Source organism: Cylas formicarius, unplaced genomic scaffold, assembly GCF_029955315.1.
Source record: "Cylas formicarius isolate icCylForm1 unplaced genomic scaffold, icCylForm1.1 PGA_scaffold_3__17_contigs__length_32017465, whole genome shotgun sequence".
NCBI lineage: Eukaryota > Metazoa > Arthropoda > Insecta > Coleoptera > Brentidae > Cylas > Cylas formicarius.
The window spans coordinates 15420452-15445589 of record NW_026844326.1 but is presented as its reverse complement, the minus strand read 5'-3'; the positions used below and the strand labels follow the sequence as shown (position 1 = coordinate 15445589).

The following is a 25138-nucleotide window of genomic DNA, read 5'->3' as shown; positions in this document are numbered from 1 at the left end:
TTTTTTGTAATTTGTTTATTACTTCTGAGTGAGTTAAGCAGTAATAGAAATGTGAACTTAAATTTTCCAAGAGAATTTTTTTAACTTTCTATTCGGCCAAGGTGCTAATTAGAAATATGACCTTCCTAGTTTCAACAAGTTTTGAATCTTTTTTTTACAAAAGAGTTATTTTTGTTTGAGTTTCGGTTTGAGTTCAGTTGCCGAACGATAAAGACCTGTTGGATTTCAAAAACTGCTCGTCATAATGAAAGTTCTAGATGTCCAATTTTATCTTTTCAAGAGTGTGGAGTTTTCTCTCTAATTTCCAGTAAACCAAAGTTTTTATATTACTTAGTTTGTGCTTATATTTTATAAAGTTTAATGTCAACTACTGATAACTTGCCACTAACATGACAACTAGAATGAACACATAAAAAAACAGTTTGCTAGATTTCCGGATATTTTAGTTTATGAATGCTGCCTCTCATTCTTTCTAGTATTCATCGGTTGCTTTTTTAGGTTATGTGACTGAATTTCATTACTTTCAAATGTTTCTCTGTTATCTTCCTGTTTTTCCCCGACTTGCTACTGTGCTGTGAACAAATGATAATGCCATACAATATAAAAATATTATAAACACAATTTACAGAATTAGGCGCTGCTTTTTTTGAAATTTGCCAATCAATATTTACAAATTTTTTGAGCAAATAAACTAAATTCAGAGTTGCCACCCGCGCCGTAAAAAAAAGCACATCTGAAATGATGATAGATTAACAGAGAACAATTACTTATGGTACTTAATTTGCAGACTCTAAAACGTCACTTGCCCGTAAGAGAGGCGATTGCAATCAAACAATATCCTGGCAAATAAAAAAAAAACTGTGCTCGTCTCTCGCGTAGAGCGACGCTTGCAACACGCTGGATCGTTATCGCGCAAAGTTTCAAAATTCGAAAAAGGCACGTTCTCTTTAACCACGTTCAAACTGTTAATTAGAAAAGCCGTGATTGTTAAGAAACGGCACGCGCAAACCGGAAAAAGTCAAAACCGGCAAATTTAAAACAATTTATTTTCATTATAAACGGTGAGCGGATCGTTATTAACGTTGCTTTGTAGTGTTGGCGAATTTATCGACACGGTTAATTAAAGCGATTGCGGAATGCTTAGACTGTTTTTTCGTATTTTTGAGGTTTAATTTTCAAGTTCACGTGTGGGGGGTACCATTCCTAGTGACGCGAAACTGATCAACTAAACAACAGCATTTCCAAAAAATAATTACAAAAATTAAAAAAAAAAATCCTATTATATATTGACGATCATAAGATTCATTTTGGGCCCATCTTGCCAACACTGAAGACGTTTGTTGCAATTGTATTCAAAAACTACTCGACAAGTCATTAGACATCTTCCTATTCTATTGGTGATCCAATGTGTATTACATGTGCAAGGACAAAATGATTCGAGCCAATCATGTTATATTTTCGGACATGTTCGTCACGAAGTAACAAACAACTTTTCCTTTTAACGCTTATTTTGACGACGCTCCACAAATACACCAACATCTTATAATAAAAGTATCGCTATCACCACGAACTTCAATGTCTTAGTTAATCGATAATCCAAATCCACTATTTTTCTAAATTAATATATATAAAATTAATATAAATAAAAGCTAAGCACAGCTACAGATTTACTACAGCTTATTTTGTTTATTTTATTTCTGTTTCTGTCTATTTTTCATCGAAATCGTGCTGTTCTTAAAAATCACATCCTGCTTTAACAGCATATTTTTATTATTTATTATTTTATTAAATAACATCGTGTTGTCCTTGTTATTCTTAATAATTTTGTAACGCTAGTTAAAACCTTACTATGGGCCTCTGCCCCTGAATGTACAGATCACATTTTGGACTATTTTTAGGGCCTCCATTATTTATCCAGCCTGTTTGTCTTCTTCTGGTCTTTCATCGACATGTTGTGTGATATATCTTCATCGGCAGATGATCGTTTTTATTTTTTTCGGCACTTACTAGACCAATAATACTGACTGTCCATAATCACTACACGAAGAAACCAGCTCTTATCACCGTAATATAGTTTGGCAAAACCTTGATTTGCTATATTTATTCCGTAAATGGTAACGTGGTAACACTTCGATAATGACAACAATACACAATTACAATAAAAAAGTTATTCACCCCAGGAAATTATTGATAGGATATCGTTATTATGAATGTTAATTGGGAACTAATCAAACCAATAAGGAACTTACAAGCCAGAAGCATCAGAATAGCCGTTGCAGTTATGTTTCCGGGTGATCGTCTCCAGCAGCCCGTGACTCCTGTGCAAAACGCAGCGAATACGGCAAAGAACGATATGATGTATAACGCGATCATTGATCTTCCCATATCTAGAAATAAAATCTCAAAGCACGGAAAGAAAAAGTAAATAGAACTTTAATTATTTTTTTTAAGAGTAAACCGTCAGCTAATTTATTTTATATGGCTATAAATTGGGATTAAGCAATAGGACTATATTAGTTACTATGCAACAATTTAATTTACGCCACTTTAATTAAGAGTTTGTTTTGCAACAAACTCTGAACAGCGTGTGAGTGTTTAACAAAAATTTGTCTAAAGTTTATCAACAACACTAAAGTAGAAGAAACTTCCGAAACAACTCAGTTCTTAGCGAAGCTGGCCTCTGTAGCACTTTTCCCACACATCATTGCATAGTTGGATATTATAGAATGGAGAGTAGGACAAAAACATTTACTTACGCAAATAATAACCCCAACTAATATATTGCCAAAATAATTTGTTCATTCTATTAGTAAATATATCTGTATCATCGCTGAAAGTTTTTGTGGTGAAAGAATATTTAGTGACATCTAGATTAGTATCCAAAACATTACGAGATAAAATGTAACTTAGTGGTAGTGGTTTTGCCGCCCAAATGTTTTCGAATTGGAAATTAGAAAATTTTAACTTTTTGTTGGATATTCTTCAAATAACTGCCGGTATGTAGCCCCGATATAGCTGCTCAATCTAATAAACGAATGCAAAATACTTACGTAATTTTGTCCACGCATCATCAGTAAAATCTTTGGTTTCGTTATTCTCGTCCGGGATGTAGTAGTTAATATTGCTGCAGTATGTCTCCAAGGGGCTTAAGTACAATTTCACTGAAACAACAACAAAAATTTTGTCTTGTAGCACACTATATTAACTTCGCCTATGAATATCAGTTAGTGTCTACGGCCATTTCATGAAAGTACCATAATGGTATGGACGATGGTAAAGTAGAACACGCCACGTATAATCAACACAAGTAACACAGCTCGGGCGTTAAATAGAAAAATGGCAATTAATAGCAAGGTAGATGCTTGGCAACATCGAAGCAGCTGCACGAGCGGAGAGACTTCAATGCACGATCACAAGGCAAGCGTTTGCAATTGAAATAAATCGGTATTATAAAATATTTGTTTTTACTAATAAGTGAAGAAAAAACGTTATGTCTTTTAACTTCTAAGCTAATTTTAATAAAAGGCTGAAAACGATTTTGGCCAACCAAATGTACCAGTGCTTGTTATATCAGCAATTAATTTATTTTAATGAAACTCCAGTAATATTATTAATTATATCTTCATATTAAAATAAAGTCCACGGCTTTCCAAAAATACTTAAATAATGAGTCAGGTGTTGTAATTAATTAGCAAGCAAGGTAGTGGACAACAACTACCACAAATTTCGACAAATTTAACAATGATTTCATAAAAGTGTCTCAATGAATACACTAAATGACCTTATGTTTTATAATAGGCGAATGACAAAAAATACATTATTGGTTGGTAGAGTAGTATGCAAATCGATACCAAGAGAAGGAAAAAGCCAAGAATCCAGGCTATGTATTAGAAATTTATTTAGAAGATTTGGGTAAACCTTAATTTTGGGAAACGAACAAAATGAATTGTTTGAAAAATTTAGAGCAATCAAAGAAGGATACACTTGCCTCTACAAAACGGAATTTTTTTATTCACAAGACAATAATAAAATTATTGTCAGAGTAACGAAACAAAGTTATTGTAATTCTAATGAAGGTAAACTTTTAGTAACTTATCGTTAAAAGCTAATGACGTAGCAAGCTCTTGTCCCTACACTAAAGTTATATATAGGATTTGGGATTTGTAGCAGCTACAAGTTCATTGTTCATGTTCATTTGCATATTATTCCATTGGAAGTTTTAGAAGGTTTCTTTTCATTCTTAATAAACATTCTACCGTGTCATTATAAACCGAGTAACTTGTACATATAAAAACACTGGAACTGGAATTTCTGGTGCAGCTAGGTATTTTATAAGCGGCTCTTAAATATTCATTTGAACGACGAGAAGTGTATCCGCAGTTTGCATAACTTCTCACCTTTTACAACAATGCGGCAATTTGGAAACTTGCTAGCGAAAATTTCCCAAGCTAAATACCGTTATTTGTTTTCACTTTGGCAGTACAGATTGATATCTTAATGGACACGTTTCTAAGCCATTAAGAATATTTATTGACGTTTACATTTTGCTTTTGTTTGGTACCGAGAAAATTTGTTCCCACAATTGATTGCGTCGCGGAAAATTTCACAAATATCCGAAAAAAGTATATGATATATGGGTTAAACCTCTTTTGCTTTATTGATATTCATAACTTGGATTCTTATCTGTATCAATGGAGCATAGAAAGTAGATAATAATTTACCCTTCACATTCTATTGTGCAAGATTGATGAAATATTTTTGAAAATTAATTAAAGATTCTAAATCTGAATACGAAACGAAAACTAGTTTTTTACGGCTCACATGATCTACTAATTATTTGTGTACATTTTCAAATTTTTTTTATCGAAATCAAAAAACCAAAACTAACCAAAATTGCTAGTCGTCACTAAAAAATTGATAACTAAAAAAATGTATTATGCAAATCAATGAATTTATTTAGAATATCTATAAAAAATTCATTTGTGTCAGTAACTCGAAGACTATCGAAACTTCAAAAATTGTGTAAATATCCACATATGAGTTATAAAAGTAGTCGAATATAATATGTAAGTTATAAATGTCATATCTAATAGTTCTCAAGATTGGAATTGGAATTGGAAAGATTTTGGAGAATTTGGGACGCACTGTACATTTTGGAGAAGTTCAAATTATTCTAATAAAAGACGATAAAACGGTTCGTCATCGTTTTGAGTTTGAGTTTGAGATCATGGCGATGAGCTATCGACAAAGACCTTGTCAATGGAAATATGGTGAAAAGCCGATAATATGTGACTGCTTTACTATAAGAATGAACCTTTTCCTGTGACTTGCGGAATAATTGGATTTATCCTTTAGCTATGGTTTATATGATGCTTTGAAAGTGAGAACAATTCAAATAACCTATCCTATACCAAACAATGGTATTTGTTAAGAATAAATAGGTAAAACGACTCACACAAGATGGTCAAATTTAGGTTACCATTTGATCCGCAAATAGATTTTCACTAGGAAGTGGACGTACGTCGAGTTAAGAAACCAGCTAGGAACATTTATTAAAGTTAAACAACACTCTTGCGCGGAAGCTCTTGTCCGATCCTAAAAACCACTAGTTCAGCATAACATTCTGCACAAAGGCAGTGTCAATTTAATGATTTAGTGATGATTATGGTGGAGACTGTATTGAGCAGATAGCCCCTCGCCATTGCTACATTCAACTAAATATAATTCTTAGCACCTGCCTCTGGTAGGAAATATTCAAATATTACCTGTTGCTGGTCTGTCCTTAGGGAAGCACGTCCTGAACAATCCCTTTGTCCTTGTGTAGTAATAGTATTTCGAATTCAACGAGTCTAGGAGAGTTTGGCTTTGAACGTCCGAATTTCTGCTCAATATGTCCTGAAATTGGGAAGTTAAAGAAAGTCAGTATTAAATATAAAAAGTATGTACTTTCAATTCAAATAAACATCTTAGTAATCGAAAAAAAAATTTTTTTCCTCCACACCTTTGAAAGGTAGGTAGTAGGTTTTATTCTTTGCGTACATATAGGTAATAAAAAACATATACCTTGAAACGAATTATTAAAGGAAAAATATCTAAATTCCCAACGCATTAGCCAGAAAGGCGTAAGGGGAGATTAATTGCTGATTAATATTTAAATTTGTCTCTAAATTATTTTCTGCTTCAAATTTTTAAAAGCGGAATGAAAATATCTACGATTCTACGGTCGTCTGCAATTACTATAGGGGAATGAATTGCTAATGAAAGCAAATTAATGTACGCTAATGATTTGCAAATTTTATTCATCAGTCAATGATAAAGAAGAAAAATCTAAAAGGCTTTTTGCAATTACCTCACTGATAGCGATATTAGGAAACATATAAGTTGAATTTAAATTAAATTCAATATAATCGCAGCATATATATGGAATTTATGTTAAGAAGAAGGTAGATTACATGCTTACAAATGTGTACTTAATCTCGACTTTAATTTTAATTATATTGTAAAAAGTAATTCAGGCTCTAGTAACTTTGGTAATTCCAGTTTCCTATTAAGAGTAATAAGATATTATTATTGCAACATTAGCAACATTCAGTTGATAACATCTGGTAGATTTAATTTAAGCTAAATTAGTTTAGCAAAATTTTCGTTGTCAATAATACCTACTTACATATTTAAAACATAGTTTGACAACGATTGAGTTCAGAAATGTTATAGCAGTCGCGTGACCACTTTCATTGCATTCTTTCTTGTTTCAAGTATGGCATGTTTAAAATTCGAAAATATGGTTCCACCAGCAATCCCCTCGAACGTTAACTTGATATTTATTGAATATAATGTGCTTTTTTTTTGCTGACACCCATTGTGAACTTATTGAACCCATTTTGGGGTACATTGATCAGCAACTATTAATGATAATCGACAGACGGAAATAACGGTTCATAAAAGTTCAGTAATTGGCCGCGCAGGCCTCTACATTAACGAGCCTTGGTGAGGTCGAACCGAAAGAATGGAATGTTGAGATCGACCTTGGCAAACCCGCAACATACTATGCAGAGTTGCTCGTCGCTGCCTACGTTTACATGACGCGGTAGTCAAATTTCGCACATTTTAATTGTTTTATTCCTATTTGCTATTCTTTCACAAACTATATTAATTTTTTTCTTCATCATCCGTTAGTAGCAAAAAATAAATATGTACACAGCACTGTCTGGTTCGTTTTAAAGCTACACGTTAACGTGGCATATCGAAATAGGTTTCTAAACTCTGTGAAATCTGCTTATTTCCAAGTTCGTGACTACAAAGATGACGACGACGCGACGGTGTCGTGTTCCACATGAATGACTTCGTTCGCACAAAATAAACATGAAATGGGTGGTTCGAATTTTAAAGTGTGCTAGGTGATTTGTTAAAGTCTGCATTTTACCGTGTGAAGAAAATTAAATAGTCAATTTTACCAACTCTAATGCCTACGAAAACGTGTGTGCAGCAAATAATATTTGGTAAACTAAATCAATCAATTATTTAAAAACATCTGGTTTCGCTATTCATAAGCAGGCCTCGCTAATGTATATTAAAAATTATCCAATTTAAAAGAGTGGGAAATAAGATACCCTGCATAACGAAAGTATTATAAATTAGTTATTTAGTTATCAGCAGCTACCAAAAAATAATTTTTTCTACTCCTGTCTGTAAAATTCCTAATTACACACCGATCTGGTGTGCGGGAAGCGTCACTTTACACGTCAGTTTCGTTTCGTACGTATCCGAGCCACTTCGGACATTTCCGGGATTTTCCGCATGGATGTTTTCCGAGATTTTACTGCAAGGTTTGAATTTTGATGTTTGTCAATTCTGACGGTCATGTCAGGGAATGTATTCGTGTTGTTTTGCGAAAATATACCCAAAAACTAACGGTCGTAGAAAATGTATAGTATGCAATACGTTCCGTAAACTTTTTAAATCACTCGTTTATTAAACACTCGCTCCGCTCCTCTCAAATAGACTCGTAAGTCAAATGCCGTTTATCGCACTTGTTGCATAATATACTATTTGAAAATTACAGCCTGTCGAAAAGTGCGTAATATGCAATATGTAACACAAACTAGAGTGAAATTAAAATTAAAATTCTTTTTTTTTTCATTTATCCAGATATATATAAATATAGATATATATAAATATACATAAATTTGAAATTTTAATTTTATTTAGTCCAGTCACAACCGAGTATTAGTTGAACACATTAAATTATTGAACTCTTGAAGATGCAGGATAGAAAATATAAAATATTGTTTAAATTCTTAAGTGCTGCAATGCCACAAACGCTAGCAGGTACAGGGACTAATTTAAAATCCAATTTTTGCATTTTTAAGATATTGAAAAGTAAAAATATGCATGCCCTACAAGTGAAATATCTGCAAAGCTTTAAAATTTTAAGTTGCAGTATTCCGTGCGCTTTTGTATCATGAATAAACTTGTGAAAAATATAAACGATTTTCAAAAATTTAGAGTCAAAATTTTAGGGACATAAATTAATATATAAACATGGGTCCGACAACAAAATGAAACAAATACTTAAAAAATACGAAATGCTGCCAATGACTACATGAAATGAAACCAAAAAGTTAAAATGAAAATGGCAGTCAAAGTCCGTTACTTCTATCCAATTTTATCACAACCCATTTTGATTAAAATTAGGACACAGAATTGAATCAATTACATGAGATTAAAAGTTTTTAAAGCAAAACTAAACATTTATATTTAGGCGAAGTGTCAAAGAGTGCTTTTAAGCTATTTTTTATGCAAAGAAAACAAAAAGCAAACACTCATAGACTGCAATCTTAATTATCTAGAAATATTCGTAGGCGTTATACAGCCATATCACTATAACAAAAAAATCGTTCTTATTATCAAAAGTAAATGTTTTTAATCTTTATTTGTAATTAAGGATAAGTGGTTTAAAATATCTCCTTGTAATTTGTTGTTTTCAAGAACAAGATCTCTGAAATAATGCCGTGTTAAGTCGGGGGAAAGATTTAAGCTTCAGTCAGTCCTGTTTGCTGTGTTGTGTGAAAATCTGAAATAAGAATTTTGAACTTCCTTCCCTCGCCGTTACAGCTGTATCATAAGTTGAATCAGCATATGATATAATTAATAACTCACACAGAGCTAATTTACGATTAGAATAATTATTTAGCGCTTTGGATAGAGTTTCCTAAGCAATTTATAGTCGCATTGACAGAGCCAATTGAGATGTTTTGTGAATCGTAGGTTAGTATCCACAGCCCCAGATTTTTGCTTCAGTTTTAAACTTTATATTTAACTTATTCATATAGCTTTATGTTATGAGCTCTTGATGTATGTCCTGAAATGTAAATATGTTTATTTTGGAAACGGAAAGAAAGAAGATTTATAAAGTAAAAGCTGTGAAAATTGAATTTCGAAACACCCTACATAAAAAATAAAGATAAAAAAAAAATAAACCTAGTTTCTTGGAACTAGGCAATTTTGGAAAGTTTAACTTGAGGCGCGTCTGGGACCGCCGCGTGCACGAAGAAGTTTTTCGGTTTGGCGAACCGTTTAATGACCGCGGCCATTATCGTAAATATCGACGACGATGAAACGGACACAGAAGAAAGTAATGCCCGATGAAAATGGCCGAGAATTTCAAGGTTTCTATTGTGACACTTTTTCTTTTCGCGCTGCGACAGTAGAGCGTAGCAAATGGCCGTTCCTTATAAATGTTCTATTCAATACCATTTGTTGCTTGCGTAGTACCAGCAAAGTTGTTCTAAACTACAATTGCGATGGCGTGGATGTGTGACAAATTTTGCAATAGTAAAAGACGGCTAGAAATGGGGATTGTTGCCTTTCTCTTGCTTATTTTAATAAAAATAAAATGCTGAAATCATTTACATATCTTTATTAGATGATCCAATCTCTGAAAAAAGCACATACATATTTATAGACTTACAAGTTCAAAATATTTGTCTTTTCATAAGTTAAAAAAAATGTTGGCTAGAAAATAGCAGTTTTCCAGGAAGAATATTTTAGAAATATGTACATTTAACCAATATTCATATTTCTCAATTCTCTTTTTTAATTTTTGTGACCGTTAAATCAATAGATAAAGAATACCTAAACACTGATTTATTTATTTTTAAATGTTGGCTAGAAAATAGCAGTTTTCCAGGAAGAATATTTTAGAAATATGTACATTTAACCAATATTCATATTTCTCAATTCTCTTTTTTAATTTTTGTGACCGTTAAATCAATAGATAAAGAATACCTAAACACTGATTTATTTATTTTTAAATGTTGGCTAGAAAATAGCAGTTTTCCAGGAAGAATATTTTAGAAATATGTACATTTAACCAATATTCATATTTATCAATTCTCTTTTTTAATTTTTATGATCGTTAAATCAATAGATAAAGAATACCTAAACACTGATTTATTTATTTTTAAATGTTGGCTAGAAAATAGCAGTTTTCCAGGAAGAATATTTTAGAAATATGTACATTTAACCAATATTCATATTTCTCAATTCTCTTTTTTAATTTTTGTGACCGTTAAATCAATAGATAAAGAATACCTAAACACTGATTTATTTATTTTTAAATGTTGGCTAGAAAATAGCAGTTTTCCAGGAAGAATATTTTAGAAACATGTATATTTAACGAATATTTATATTTATCAATTCTCTTTTTTAATTTTTATGATCGTTACATCAATAGAAAAACAATACCTAAACACTGATTTATTTTTTATTTCTAAATAATACTCCCAAATGTCATGTCATACAAATGATATCAAATTAAGATTATTCGTTATTTCATTTCTTTTCTTTTTTTTTCATTTCTATAATAACTCTTTGTTTAATATCCACATTACTGCAAGCATATGCGCCATAAGAATTTACCTTTTTGAAAAAGTTTGCTAATTAACGGCATGCAATTATAAATAGGTATTGTACATACCCAAGATACCCGTCAACAATAGTCATAATGTATCGCAACCAAGGTTAAGGGATAAACGATTAAAATATAAAGCAGTCGCTTGTGCTTCGAAAGAAGAAAATCAAAACTCAAGTGTCTGTATGTATACCGCACCTGGCGAAAATATTTCAAGACGGCAGAATTGAGCTCCCACAGGTGTGGCCCATACATCAAATTTAAGCTTTCTTTCGTCAGTCAACTTTCGGCTCGTTCGATTACTTTTATATTCTCGTTTGTCACTGTGCGAAATAGGTGCGTCATCTCAATAGTTAATATTTGACCATATTTTGAGGGATTGAAGAAAATTTAAATACGCCGGGTTCTGTTCTGAGATATTGATTTATTACTTTATCTACGGTATTTATATAATTATACCTTTATATACCTGTTTATTATCTTAATTCTTTAGCAACATATTCAACACAATTACAATGAAATTGCTAATTAAAAAAATTACTTCTTCTTCTTCTTCTACTTCTTGGAGATCTGTCGATCTGTTAATTCTGAAGCTGCCTCTGCATCTTTTCCTGTGATGTGGATTGCCAACTATCTTTCCACCTTTTAGGTATTCTCGGAAGTCTGTTCTCGTCCATCCCTCTTACATGGTTGTACCACTGCCTCTTACGTTGTCTTCCCCATCTCACAATATCTTGTATCCCGCACTGCTCTCTGACATCTGTGTTTTTTACTCTGTCTCTTCTTGTTTTCCCCACTATTGTCCTCAGTGCTACCCTGCTACCCTTAGCATTTGTTTTGTCTTGTTGGTGTCTTCGTGACTTCCCTGCCGTACGTCATGATGGGTCTGATACAAATCTTGTAGATTCTAATTTTGCTATCCTTGCGCATGTACGGATTGGACCAGACTATATCTCGTAGGCATACTGATAGTGCAGATGCTTTGTTAATCTGGCTCCTTATGTCTTTAACTGGGTCGTGGGAGCTTGATATATCTATGCCCAGATATCTGAATTGCATCACTTGTTCTATGGGTTTGTCCTCCACCACCAGCTTACATCTGAGCGGATCCTTCGCGATTGAGATACATTTGAGATACATTGTTCATATTAAGTTGGCGGCTTTCTAGTTATAACTGGAATAATTGTCTCTGTAGGTCGTTTTCTGATTCGGCGATGATTGCTGCATCACCGGCGTAGCACATCATTCCAACTCTTTTGTTGCCCAGTCTGTATCCGAGGTTGAGACCTGTTACTTTGTTTATAATTTTGTCCATGAGGAGATTAAACAAAAGGGGGCTTAGACTGTCACCCTGTCTGATTCCTCCCGGTGTTGGGAGATTTTCAGTGAATTGATTTCCTACCTTGACCTTTGTTACGTTATTGTTATTTAGGTTGTGAATTACTCTTTTATTATTATTATTATTTTCCATTAATATCTGTAAAACGTCTCCCAATCGAACCCTATCAAATGCCTTTGTTAGGTCAATGAAGCAGATATATGCTGGCATGTTGTACTCTGTGGCCTTTTATTTGTTTTATTATGAACATTGCGTCTGTTGTTGACCGTCCCTTTGCGAAGCCCTGTTGTTCTTCAGCATTCTTAATTTGTGCTTCCAGTTTGCCGTATTGAAGGGAGTTATTCCTCTATAGTTAAAAAAAAATAAGAAACATTGTCAATTTTGTTGCAATCTCATAGAAAGCACAAAGCTATAAAATTAATGACTAAAAATGTTATTTTTGTACTTGAAAAACAATATGTCAATGCAAAGCTTCATCCAGTAAGCTAGAAATCCCAATCTCAATAAAAATTGTGCGAGACACCCTATTCTAATTACACGTAAATAGATATGAATACATTATTGAAAATACTTTGAACACAAAATAAAATGGCTATTGGCAAGTGGAATGAAGAAAAAAAACAATGGAAACATAAAAAAAATGAACAAAATTGAAGAACTAAATTAAAAACTGTGACAGAATTTGAATTTGCGCCCGTCGGGATTGTACATAAATTTTAGGGAATTTATGTATTTTACAACAATGATCCTTAAGTACGTTCCAATGTATTTACCAGGGTCATTATTTGGGTCATTATAAGAATAAAAGTTCACATAATTGCAGGTGCCGGGATGCTGAAGTGTTATTAAAATTCAAGATGCCAAAGCTTTAGAAAAAAAACATATCATTAATGACATATACTGATACTGATATTGATGAAAATTCAGCCTCCAAATTTCATTCAAATGCATTTAAGTCGACCGGGCGTAAAAAATATTAATTAGAATTAATTTTAAAATTATTTAATAAACATTTAACAGGCAGTTTGTTCCACGCTGCTTGATTGGCATTTCATGAGCAGTAACTTTTTTTTAATTTCTGATTTAGTTTAACTTACAGTTTTATTCGATTTTACAACACATATTTTGTTGTTCGTAGAAAGGCTTTTTATTCACCTGCATAAACTAACTAAGTATTAGCAGAAAATGCACAGTTACGAGCACTCTAAACTCAGAGAACTGCTTTCGCATGAGAACGATTGTTCTATCCCTTTCATTTTAATGAGAAAAAAATGAAGGGCGATAAAGACAAAACATAGGAGAACATTGTTCGTTTCCTAGATTTAAGAATCCGTCTTCAATTAAAACGTTTGCAAAAATTATATACACAAACACATTGATTATTTCCTATAAACTTTCTAAAAAAAAATTTTATGAAAAGCTCAATACATATTCGGAGCCTTGATTTAAATATAAACTGCTTCTTTACAAGTGTGAAGAAATCATTCCATTGTTTCGCCAATTTTATGCAATTACCAAATATGTTATAAAATAAACATTTCCTAAAAATATGATTACATTTTCAGTCACTTTCTGACCATTCAGGACAACATCCACACATCGCTTGAAGTGCATCAAATTGCGAATTCTTTTCAACATTTGTTTGAGCTCGGAAGTTAAATAAATATAGTACAGTTCTTTTCTTTTTGCGACCACAGTATTTTTATCGAATGGACTGGCGACATGGTATGTAATAGTCATTAATAACCTATAGGCAAATTGCATTAAGCCGTTAACCAAATGACTACAAATCCAACTGACTACTCGAGCATGAAGAAATAAATAAACCGAAAGAGATCAGTATTGAATAAATTAGTATTTCTACTTATATTATCAATTCTTCACTCTCCTATTCAACGGACTAAAAAATAAAAGACATCGTGAGATTTCACATGGCACTTTTACTATTTGTACAGCGATAAATATTTTAATATTCCTTGAGAATCTGTTGGCAAAAATCGAAAAGTGTTTCACATAATTTCACGTTCTGGTTTGGGGATTTCACGCACGTCGTAACTTGAATTTGATGTCCGCTAACGAACGACATATTACATAAAGGATTTGGGCATTTGCATACTTTGCAAACTTATTTTGTCGCTAGCTAGACACTAAACCCTATAGCATATAAATTGGATTGTTGATTACGATGATTATAAAATTGCATGCTGTTCTCGTTCTTTAATACAATACAACATACTTAGAGAATAATTTTAAAAAAATGTTTCATCATTGCAGTTTAAAATCTCTTGCAATTAGAATTTTTTCAAAGTATCTACCAAATATCTTAGCAAACTCAAAATCTCCTCTCCTTTTGCGTCCGACTATGCAAGTTTCTTTCGCAAATTATGAATGCGACAAGAGCAAAAAATTCGATTACCTTTAAAAATCGATATAATCTTTCAATAACGCCGAAACAATTTTTACTTAATTTAAATACAAGAATTATGAAGACAATTTGACTTCTAAATTTTTGCGTTAATTCATTCATTGAATCAGACAAAATGGTTATAATTTGAAAATCCCCTAGAGATTCTGGAAGACCTAGAGAGATCTTCAGAGTGCCAAAACTTCCGTAGATTTTATAACACGTGATGCCGTTTTACGAGTTTTCGAGTCTATTAACTTTTTTTCAAATTTTTCATCAATTCTTCGAAATTGTTGTTGCGTACCTTATATCCTTACTTTTTTTGAGCAAAAGAATAATAAACAGAAATTTCATGTTGAAATAAATAGATAAGTGGTTAATGTCGGTAAAATTCTTAAATTGTCACAAATACATTTCTATAAAATGAAGAAATCTAAATGAAACTCAGAGGATTGAAATTTAAATTTTTATTGGATATGGAGACCAAAGAAGAAGTTTATAATTTGCCTTAGGATATTTTACGAGATATTAAAAAATGCCTTAACATCCAATTATAATTTTTTTACACAAATATTAACATTCTGTGTACACACTTCAAAGTACGAATCTTTCACTAATTTTAAGATAAGAAGTTCATATGAACATCGCTTGCTTCTTCATGTACAGAGCTTCCAAAGCAAACTATTTTATTTGGTTTTGTTATTATATTCTTATTTAGCAATATGGCAATTAGACGAAATTCGAAATGCTGTATATATTGAGAACGAGAAACTGAAGTAATAACTTAGTTTTTTTATCTAGTGCTACAAGGCTGAATCTCATTTTCGACTAGACTCTTAGTATTTGTCCATTAAAGAAGCCGTTTTGAATAAAAACGGGATTGAAGTTAAACCTACGTTGGAAATCAAACCATAACTCATAACGCAGTGGAACAATATCACCGGAATACTTGATGCATTTTAACAAAGGGTCTTTTAATGTAGGGTTTTTTAATAATGTATATATTTAATATATTTATAATCAACAACAGCATTCGCAAAGCTGAGCGTCGAAAGAAATTGATCATTTCGATTCAGCATCTTGAGTAAGGATATTTTCTTGTTGACCTTGAAGAATATTTATGTGCTAAAATGCGAACGACTTTCTTATTACTAAATTAACGCGAATCGACTTCTAATTCATTCGAACGAATACTCCAGTTGGTCAAATTTTTGTCCCATTTAGTCGACATTTCCTCTATAATAATGTGGGCTTTCTCTACAAACAAATAAAACGCAAACGCAAAATGGCCGAGCTCGCGCAGCAAACCAATGATTATCTAAGGTATTAATAATTGCGATTTATAACATTTTGCCGCGAGAGAGCGGGCATGTTTAATTTAAGCACATAATTAAGATACGGAATTTTGATTGCGATGTAATTGCGTATTTAGTTTATTTTGGATTGATATATTTTACAAACCTTAAATTTTCCAAGTGCATAATTTTACTTTCGACTTCTGCTGTCTTTTTGTACCTCTTTATATTATATCACGCCTTATATAGGTGAAACAATCTGGTTAAATCCATGCAAATCGAAGAGTGGTTTGGTTACTGCAGAAAATATTTTTTCTGATACCTCATTGAATTGCAAATTGGTAGCAAGGTTTAAGAGGTAAGAAGAAAACCAGCGTTTTGTATTTCAGAGAACAAACGTATCTGTACCAAAATTATAGCTTATTTATAACACTGAAATGATTTGATTGGTATAATTTCAAAATTATGACTAATATTTTTCAACCAGTTTACCAATCCTCTTGTCTGATGCATCATTGACTTAAAATTAGTGAAGAAAACTTAAATTTATTATACTGAAGCAATGTGTACAAAGTTATGGAAATTCAAAGCATAATTTCGATGTTACAGAAAGTATTTCTCAAGGAGTGGAAGTGATCTTGTCGTCTGATCGCTCATCGAATTCTAATTTTTTTTTCAGAGAAGAAACGTACACCTACCAAATCTTTAATACTAAAATGATCTCGTGTAAATTGCAAGCATTTCCCTATCATGGAAAAGATTTTTCTACGACACTTCTCGTCTGATCCATCATCGAATTCTAAATTAGTCAGAAATTTCAAGTGGTTATAAGAAAACCAACGTTTTTTATTTCAGAGAATAAACACATTCATACTAAAATGATAATTCTGAAGCGATCTCGTGGAAAACACAGAAAATCAAAACATAATTTCGAAATTACGGGAAAAAAATAAATAGAGGAAGTAACCTCAGCTCTAACCTTAGTTTGTTGCGTCTCGAATTGTTCTTTTATGTTCTTTCTTCTTATACTCCTTCTTCCATGCTAAATGTCTACCCTTGTCCCTTTATATTACTTCAAGTTTCGGCCGAATATGTTATACCGATAATATTTACTGCAATAACAATTAGTGCTTTTCATTATTTTTGTTGATTTATTACTCCAGAGCAATGGACTAAATTGTCGAATTATTCGCGTCCTCATCTAATTTCCTTTTTATGATCTTCGTGGATGTTTGGAACATAAGATGACACCCACACGTTTAAAAAATGTTTAATTATTTTCTCTCTAAAGTTTGGTTGTTCGATATCAAATATAATCCCCAATCTTAAAATTAATTATTATTAAATTCAAAATAGAGTTTTAATATTACTTCTATATTATTTACTAACAGGATTGAAGGCGCAGCAGTCGTTTACCGTTCCGTGATATAGGTACGTATTGCGCAACGCTTATAACGTTATATAAAAATGATCTTGCTGTGAATTATGTTTATACAAATGGCCAATGAATATTCATTTTCCTTATTATTGCTTCACGGCATGTGGGTCTATTTATGCAACTAAACTGGTACATTGATATGCTAGGAATCTAAGAACTGGAAGGTTATTGAGTTAAGCGCAATGAAAGAATATTATATTAAACTAAACCAGAAATAAATATTAGTGAACTTCAAACCATTTTAATAATTAAACATCTGTGTACACGTGAATCTTTTACTATTTATTTACTATAACATTTATGGTTTTTCTCTTTTTAATTGACTTTTCTGGTTTTGAAAACTGAACAGAAATTCTAATGGATCGTAGCAAAATAATTGCGGATTACATTTCCGCATTGCTTTGCATATGCGCCTGGTAGGCATGATGTTTGAGAAAACGCCTGTCAACTAACGCGCGTTTGTATTAGAAAGTGAAAAATTGGCATATGATGTTAGTAGCAGTGCTTTTCTGAAACTGGCATTATGGTTTTACAATGCACAGAACGCGTGGATATATTATACTATACCGGGTCGCCATTTGTTTTACTACAACGTCAATGTTAAAACTGTTATTAATAAATTTGATTATTAATGCCAATTATGGCGGAGTTCATGTGATTCCTGTCATAATATTTTTTTGCACGGAATCCCATACAATCCAATCTAATTATGGTGTTAATAATGTTTTATGTGTAGCAAAATTATTAGCCAATCTAATTGGTACAAAACAGACAGAACGGTATAACGGTGCGTTAAATACTTGGTTTGAATAAATAATTGTTCTCATAAATAATGGTTGTTGCATATTTATCTTTAGTCCATCAAATTGTTTTGAATGAATTTGAATTCTAATTTCTGTAACTTGTAATTTTCGAGGTATAAATCGACTGTCCAATTTGTTTATTAATTTCAAATGATTGTAGAAAAATTATGCGGGCTCTATGGCTCCATGAAAAAATAATTTCTTATCCACTTTGGAAATATCATAAGATTTTGGTCACATAATATAGTATTTTTGTTTATTTTATGTATTTTTGATAAATAAATTACCCCGCCAAAAACGGGGAAACACTTTTCTTTAATTAGTTTAATTAGATATTTATTCTTCTTCTAGCGAATAAATGTTTTATTTAACATGCATTATTTTCTTATTGTGACCCAGATGCTCACCTATTTTTTGAATCATGTTTACTTTTATTGCTTTATACCATCTGAACTATCCATACAACTCTGGTAAGGTTTATCACCCATTAATTAAATGAAATAAATATTTTCAAAAATCTTGACACAAAATTAGGCGAACCTACTTTTCACCTAATTTTGTTGTGTTAAAAAACTAATCTGCAGAAAAAAAGACTGTGTTTTTGTGAGGTAATGAACCACCCCGCATTACGGATTAATTTATTTAATAAATGCGTCCATCGAGGCCACTCTTGAGGACAACCTGATGCTATACTGTATCCCCAATGTCTTTCGAAACCAAACATATAATATGCATTATTCAGTACCGCAAATTCCTTCGAACAATTGAGTTAACAACACCACACAGTATACTGCTTGAGTAACTCGTAACGGTACAGTCGTTATGTACCGTGGCAAGCGTACCACTGACTTAACCTTTCCCGAGCCAAATTACTATATGTTTTTATTACGAGCGTGTGTGTATAAGGATAAAGAGGACCGGAAAAGTAGACCGCAGTGATTGCCTTTATTTGTTAGTTCCTCAGTCGATCGAATAATTATTGTCACATTCGGTTCTGTTTTCATAACAACAATTAAATTTAGAAGTTTTAAAAAATACGTTTTTATGTTTATGCTAAATAGGCCCAAAAGTAATTAGTAGTAAATAATGCAGCAAACCAAATTAACGACACTTTAGTCATGAGTGTGATTTTGGCACAAGCGAATGAGTCAAGAATTGTGTAATATCAGGTTTGTTAAAAACTGTTGCAAGCCACTTTGAGGGTTTCCGGTACTTTAGTCACGAGTTGGAAGCGATCGTATATTTTCGGTAAATTTAACACCGAGTTTAAAACGCTAATGGTATTTTGACGTTTGCTATACGTCACTCGGTAAATGTATTGGTGTTGTTTTACAAAAATTGACATAAAAAAACTGGTGGTCATAGGAAAAGTATTAATTAATTAATTAACATTAATTTCGTCGTGTGAGGGCAAATTCTTGTGTCAAATGGCAGGCAATAAACCAGCTAGGAATGAACGAAGGCGTATATTTCACAACTTAGTACTTTTCAACAAAATCATGTGCAATAAATATCCAGATTATCTTTATGACAAAATCAAATTTAGGTATGATGTACATAATTAATAATTACTCTTCCTATTCAGGCTAGTACAATGCATGAGCGATCGAGAATATTATCCAAATATGTTTTTCTGCTCCTGTCTGTAAAGTGCATACCGATCTAGCGTGCGGGAAGTGTCACTTTACACTTCAGTTTCGTTTTCCACGGATCCGAGCCACTTCGGACATTTCCGGCATTTCACCGCACGGTTTGAATTTTGACGTTTGTCAATTCTGACGGACATGTCAGTGAATGTATTCCTATTTTTTTGCAAAAATGTACCCAAAAACTAATACACAGAAAAATGTTATGCAATATATCAGACAATTTAAAAACTTCGTACTATAAGCTACAATTAAAATCTGGTGGACTAGTCGGTAAGCAAAGTGACATTTATAATTTTAGTTTACCACAGAAATACTGTCATTAAAGGCAAACTATATGAAACAAATTGAATAGAACTATGCAGATAAATGTAACAATAAAAAAGGGAGCTCAGAGTTTATTTTATTATTTATTAGCAACTTGTTCTTAAATTCAATAGGTAACATATTTCTGGTAGGGGATAATAATTATAATTTTGACATTTAGAAGAAATATTCGTAGCTTTCCTTAGTCTAATACTTAACGACCTTATCGCGTCCCATTGTAGCGTTTATATTTTTACAAGTATTTTGTCTATAATTATAAAATTTAAAAATCTATGCATGTTTGTTTAAGTATATTTGTTTGGGGAAATGTTGTTAATTTAAAATGTATATTTCTTCCTGGTTGAGATATGAGGCCAAGCTTCAACTGCTTACAATATAAAATTTCAAAAAAATCGTTATTAATTTATTTATTTATGTAATATCTATCAAACCCATATTATTTAAAACTAATTCTGAACGTTTTAACCTGTCCGTTTACGCGTGTTTCCATCGCACGGAATTACATTTATCTTATAAATACGCCACTCGCTTCCATAGGAAAGCAGTCATTAAACTCGTTGATTTTGCTTCATTATCTCGATGGACTTGCGTAATTACGGTTCTAATTTTTCCATAATAGAAATGCTGGTCGGGATGAGCATTATTTTTCGCGGGTATTCGCAGGATTTACTACGAATTAATATGAGGCTACTCGAAACGACCATTAAGCACAAATAATGTTCTTGGCCGGTTGCCAATTAAATTCACCTGAGTGTAACGCGAAGCTCAGAAACGTTTCGGTTAAATAAGATGCTACGGTGCAGCACGAAAAAAAATAGAACAGGATGTTTAAAATATGCTATTGGTTAACGCGATTTGTAAATCCGCGTCGCCGTATTTATTGACACTAGAAATAAATAAATATTCTACAACGGAAACTGTCAAGCCGTCCCACATTCTTTGCCAGGTCAACGCAGACATACCACAGGTCGTCATACTTAAAAGAAAGCAGAGCATCTGTTGAAAGCGACAAGTGTTTTCGTATACCCACTTGATTTGGGCGGTTATTATATTCTTGGATCGGTAGGAAATATTTCTTCTCGGAAAGTCCCTTTTTTACTTTGCTGTATTTTCTCTGGGGAAATTATACACCGCGAAAATGGTTACGGCATTAATACCATTTGCTACTAGCAAACGGTTACGTTTCAGTTCCCTATTTTATAGACCCTGAGAACCTATCAGTTGTTCGCCAAACCTTTTCGTTCCTCTACAGCAATTTCAAAAAGGTATATAAAAATTTTACTGGCTATTTATTTGTATCTCAGAGGTAGTCATAACCTTTATAAACAATAAATAAGTTTTATAAATGCCATACCAAAAAACGCCCCCTTTCCGCATCACCTTTTTCTATATAATTTATTCACAATATATTTTATTTCGGAAATGAAATTTTACTTTGGCATTACCATGAAAATGTATTATTAACTATTATAACAACTCTATTTTCTCTATTTCTAAGGATGACTTAATTTCATTTGGCACAAAAAATTGTCGAAAATTTTCGTATTTTATACTTCCTAAAACTGCTCGCTTTCAACGCTTTTAAAGGTAATTTTGGTAAAAATCTGAAAGTTAAAGTTATGCCTAATGCATTTTTTTTGCAACTAAAATACAGAATCTTAGTCTCATTTTTAGGAAAATTGGTTACTTTTTTATAAAGATATTTATGAAAATTAGAAAACAAAAAACGGTTACCGCCGAATTAAAGTACGCCATATTCAGATTCGCCTTTTGAAAACTTACTTTTATATTAAACAGCTTGGAAACTAACATAACATTTATATTCTTTTATAACACTTACAACACTTACCGAGGTGTCTGATAAAAATATTATTGCTCTAGCAATAAAATCTAAGGTGTTTTTGAAATTACTTATAATTTTATCAGTTACCAAAAAGATACTTTTTACAAAACTTGTGGATTACTCCTGCGTCGGTTTTTGCTGAGTCGAACTTGCTGACGTTTCGCCAATCATCATGTTTGCTTCTTTAGAGTTTGACTGAACTGAAACTGAAACTCAAGTCAAGCTCGGAAGAAGCCAATAGAATGATTGGAGAAACGTCAGCAAGTTCGACTCAGCAAAAACCGACGCAAGAGGAATCCAGAAGTTTTGTAAAAAGTGTTACAGTAGCCTGTGGAAGTTTCTTTGAAAAATTACCAAAAAGATATTTATAAACATCTCCGCAACCGGTATAAAACTGGGCCAATGTCGACTATGCAATCCGTAGATAATAGCTATAAGGGGGATGCAATCATAAACTTACTTTTCAGTTGTTTATTTATTTGACTTTGGAATAAGTGTGCTTAGTTTTTTATAAATATCTAGATAAAGTTTAGCTTTAACGAACGAAACGAAAGGTGTTGGCAAAACAGCACCATCTTTTACGGTTGTTCCCAGCGCATATGGGTTATAAAATTGTAGAAATGTAAATTTTGTAAGGATATTACTGCGTAAGTTATAAAACCCAAAGTGCAAAGGTAGAGACGAGTGGTATAAAACCTTTATAAAAAAATATGAAGTAACCATCACCAAAGATTTTACAGATAAAATAACGGAAACATGTTGGAAGCAATAGTATAAAACGTAGAGTTTTGGTATAGTTAATAAAAACCAAGTTTCATAATGAACACCCTACAAATATCCGTTACCTTAAAATAAAACGTTAAAGTGCGAAAAATGTTAGATGGAAGATATAGTTATGCAGGCCCTGCCTAATGCTGATAATAATGGAACTTGCTCACAACTTACTTTCAACTAGCAACTAACCAACCAACTTTGCCGCGTTCCTCTATTTGACAGCTTCTACAGATCGCTGTTCAGATTGTTAAATTATTAGAAACATTCATATAAAATTAGAGAATTATGATCAATCAATGTATCAATGTATTTATGCGGAACAGAAAATTGTCCAACGCTCCTAGGTCATCACTTTGGAACTTAAAAAAAATATATTATTTTAAAAATCTGTTTTCAAATTGGGCATACATATTTTTAACACTAAAAGGCATTTTTGGGGAAAACATAATTTTTAAAATGTTTGCAAGTAGAAAACACAAGGGCCTTCGACTTATGATTTTCAAAAAATGGAAAAGTACGCATAAAAATAAAAATTATTTTGAAAGCAGAATTCTCATGTGCGTTTTGTACGTAATGTTCAGTTTTGACTATTTCTTATTAAAGTCAAGGCAATTACTGAAAAAAATACTTCCAAAAATTTATTACTTGTAAATAAGAAGTATCAAAAAATATTGTGGTCTCTCTATTTTTGGTGTCTAATTTTCTTTTAACTTCAAACACCTTACGTCACCATTGAATCACGTAGGCAGTAGAAACAATTAATATGCCTATTCGTACAATTTTGTAAGAATAATTGCAAGTGTAATTACGATCAATTTGAAATGCAGATTTCAATGTTGTGCGGTTATTTTAATTGCGAGGCATACCTACTACTAGTGCGTATATGTTCGAGTCTGCCCACAGCAGAACGTAGCTGGTAAACTAATCTAGAAATAACTATTGCTTTTTGATTTGTAATTGTATCGCACATTCCAGTGTTTACGAATATCAAAACTATTCGAGCTTTAACTTGAAAATTTTGAAATTTGTAATCAAAACTACGAGAATTTGAAATCTAGTCTAACTTCATAGCAACTTAAAAGTGAATGGAGAAATTTTTTAACTTTAATCAAACTCTTGAAGTGTTCCATGTCAAATAAAATTCGCTTTTTACATTCTATAGGCCAGTCAAATATCTAAAAAAATACTTGTCAACTCGACCTGTTAAATAGGTTTTTGGATAAGCAAGATTTATCAGTTGAAAAAAGGTTTTCGTGAAGAAAATTCCCATTTGTTTAGTAAATTTACGCACACACAACTACTTCATCAATATATTTAGTTACAGTTTATTAGTTGCTCTTAAATCCTACCGTTTGCTATTGGGTCCTAATTAATAATTCACCAAATTTTTACTCACATTCAGATATACTTTTATAAGAATCTATTTCATTTCTATACGCATTCCTAGATACCGTTAGAAAAGACAATATTAACATTCGATGTGCGTCTAATTAGCATAATAACAATAGCCAATTATGATAAGAACTTTTGTGTGAAAAATCACACTCTACTCTACCCCTAAACGTATCCTTTACCTGCATCGTAGACCTTTTAACTTCGATATATAGCCAATTGTCCGTGGCAAAGGCTATAGCGAGAAGCGCTACGGCGATGATGGAAGTAATCGTAGCCAAACTTAACGTAACCGCGGAACAAGGCATCTCGACAGTCGGAATCAAACAAAATTGAGCACCAAAAAAACACTAAACCGGCACAAAACTATTGCAGGAATCAGCTACGGTTCATTTTAGTCCGAATAAATGCTCGCAGACGGATTCGATTGCCCAAAATCCAGCACGAAAACCGAATGGTACCGAGAACTGCCCTGAAAGTAGTTCTTCGGATTGCCCCGAGTGACTGCGAGGAAATGAAACATAAGCGAGAAACAGGTTTTACCTGTGCGCAAGAAAGCTGGGAAGAACGCGGACAATTGCTACGATTTGTGTTGTATTGCTGGTTGCCGGGCGACAATTACACGGCGTGAGTAATGCCGCGATTGATTTTGGACAGGTGGTTCCAAATACAAACAAAAGGGGTGTTTGCTAATTATTTACAAAGCCACGGACAAGCGGCAACTGGAACGGATATTGGAGATTTTAACGCGCCGTTAGGCAACAAACATGTAGAACGATAAAATGTATTGTTTTAGTGAGTCGAAATGTGCTCCTAATATGCTGCAAGTAGTCGAAGAGTGGGAGAATTTATGTCCATGTCCAGGGCAACCATCGATAATAGAAAAGCTGCCTTAACAATGCGATAAGTTTTCTCGTGAAAACCATAGGAAACTTCATGTTTGACTTTCACTGTAAACTGTTTAC

General features: G+C 32.5%; 1 protein-coding gene across 2 annotated transcripts in view; it reads right to left on the bottom strand.

Moving 5' to 3' along the window:
- The window catches only part of LOC132699936 (uncharacterized), a 35863-nt gene extending 11153 nt beyond the window's left edge, over positions 1–24710 (bottom strand). Inside the window, exons 1-4 of one of the 2 annotated variants that reach the window (XM_060666931.1) lie at positions 24356–24710; positions 5766–5895; positions 3051–3161; positions 2250–2387 (exon numbers count right to left, since the gene is read on the bottom strand). In XM_060666931.1, the coding sequence (XP_060522914.1) occupies positions 2250–2387; positions 3051–3161; positions 5766–5895; positions 24356–24481 (505 nt within the window). In that variant the 5' untranslated portion in view covers positions 24482–24710. The remainder of the gene's footprint in view (positions 1–2249; positions 2388–3050; positions 3162–5765; positions 5896–24355) is intronic. The other variant, XM_060666930.1, reaches the window with a different exon arrangement.
- Positions 24711–25138: the final 428 nt, after the last annotated feature.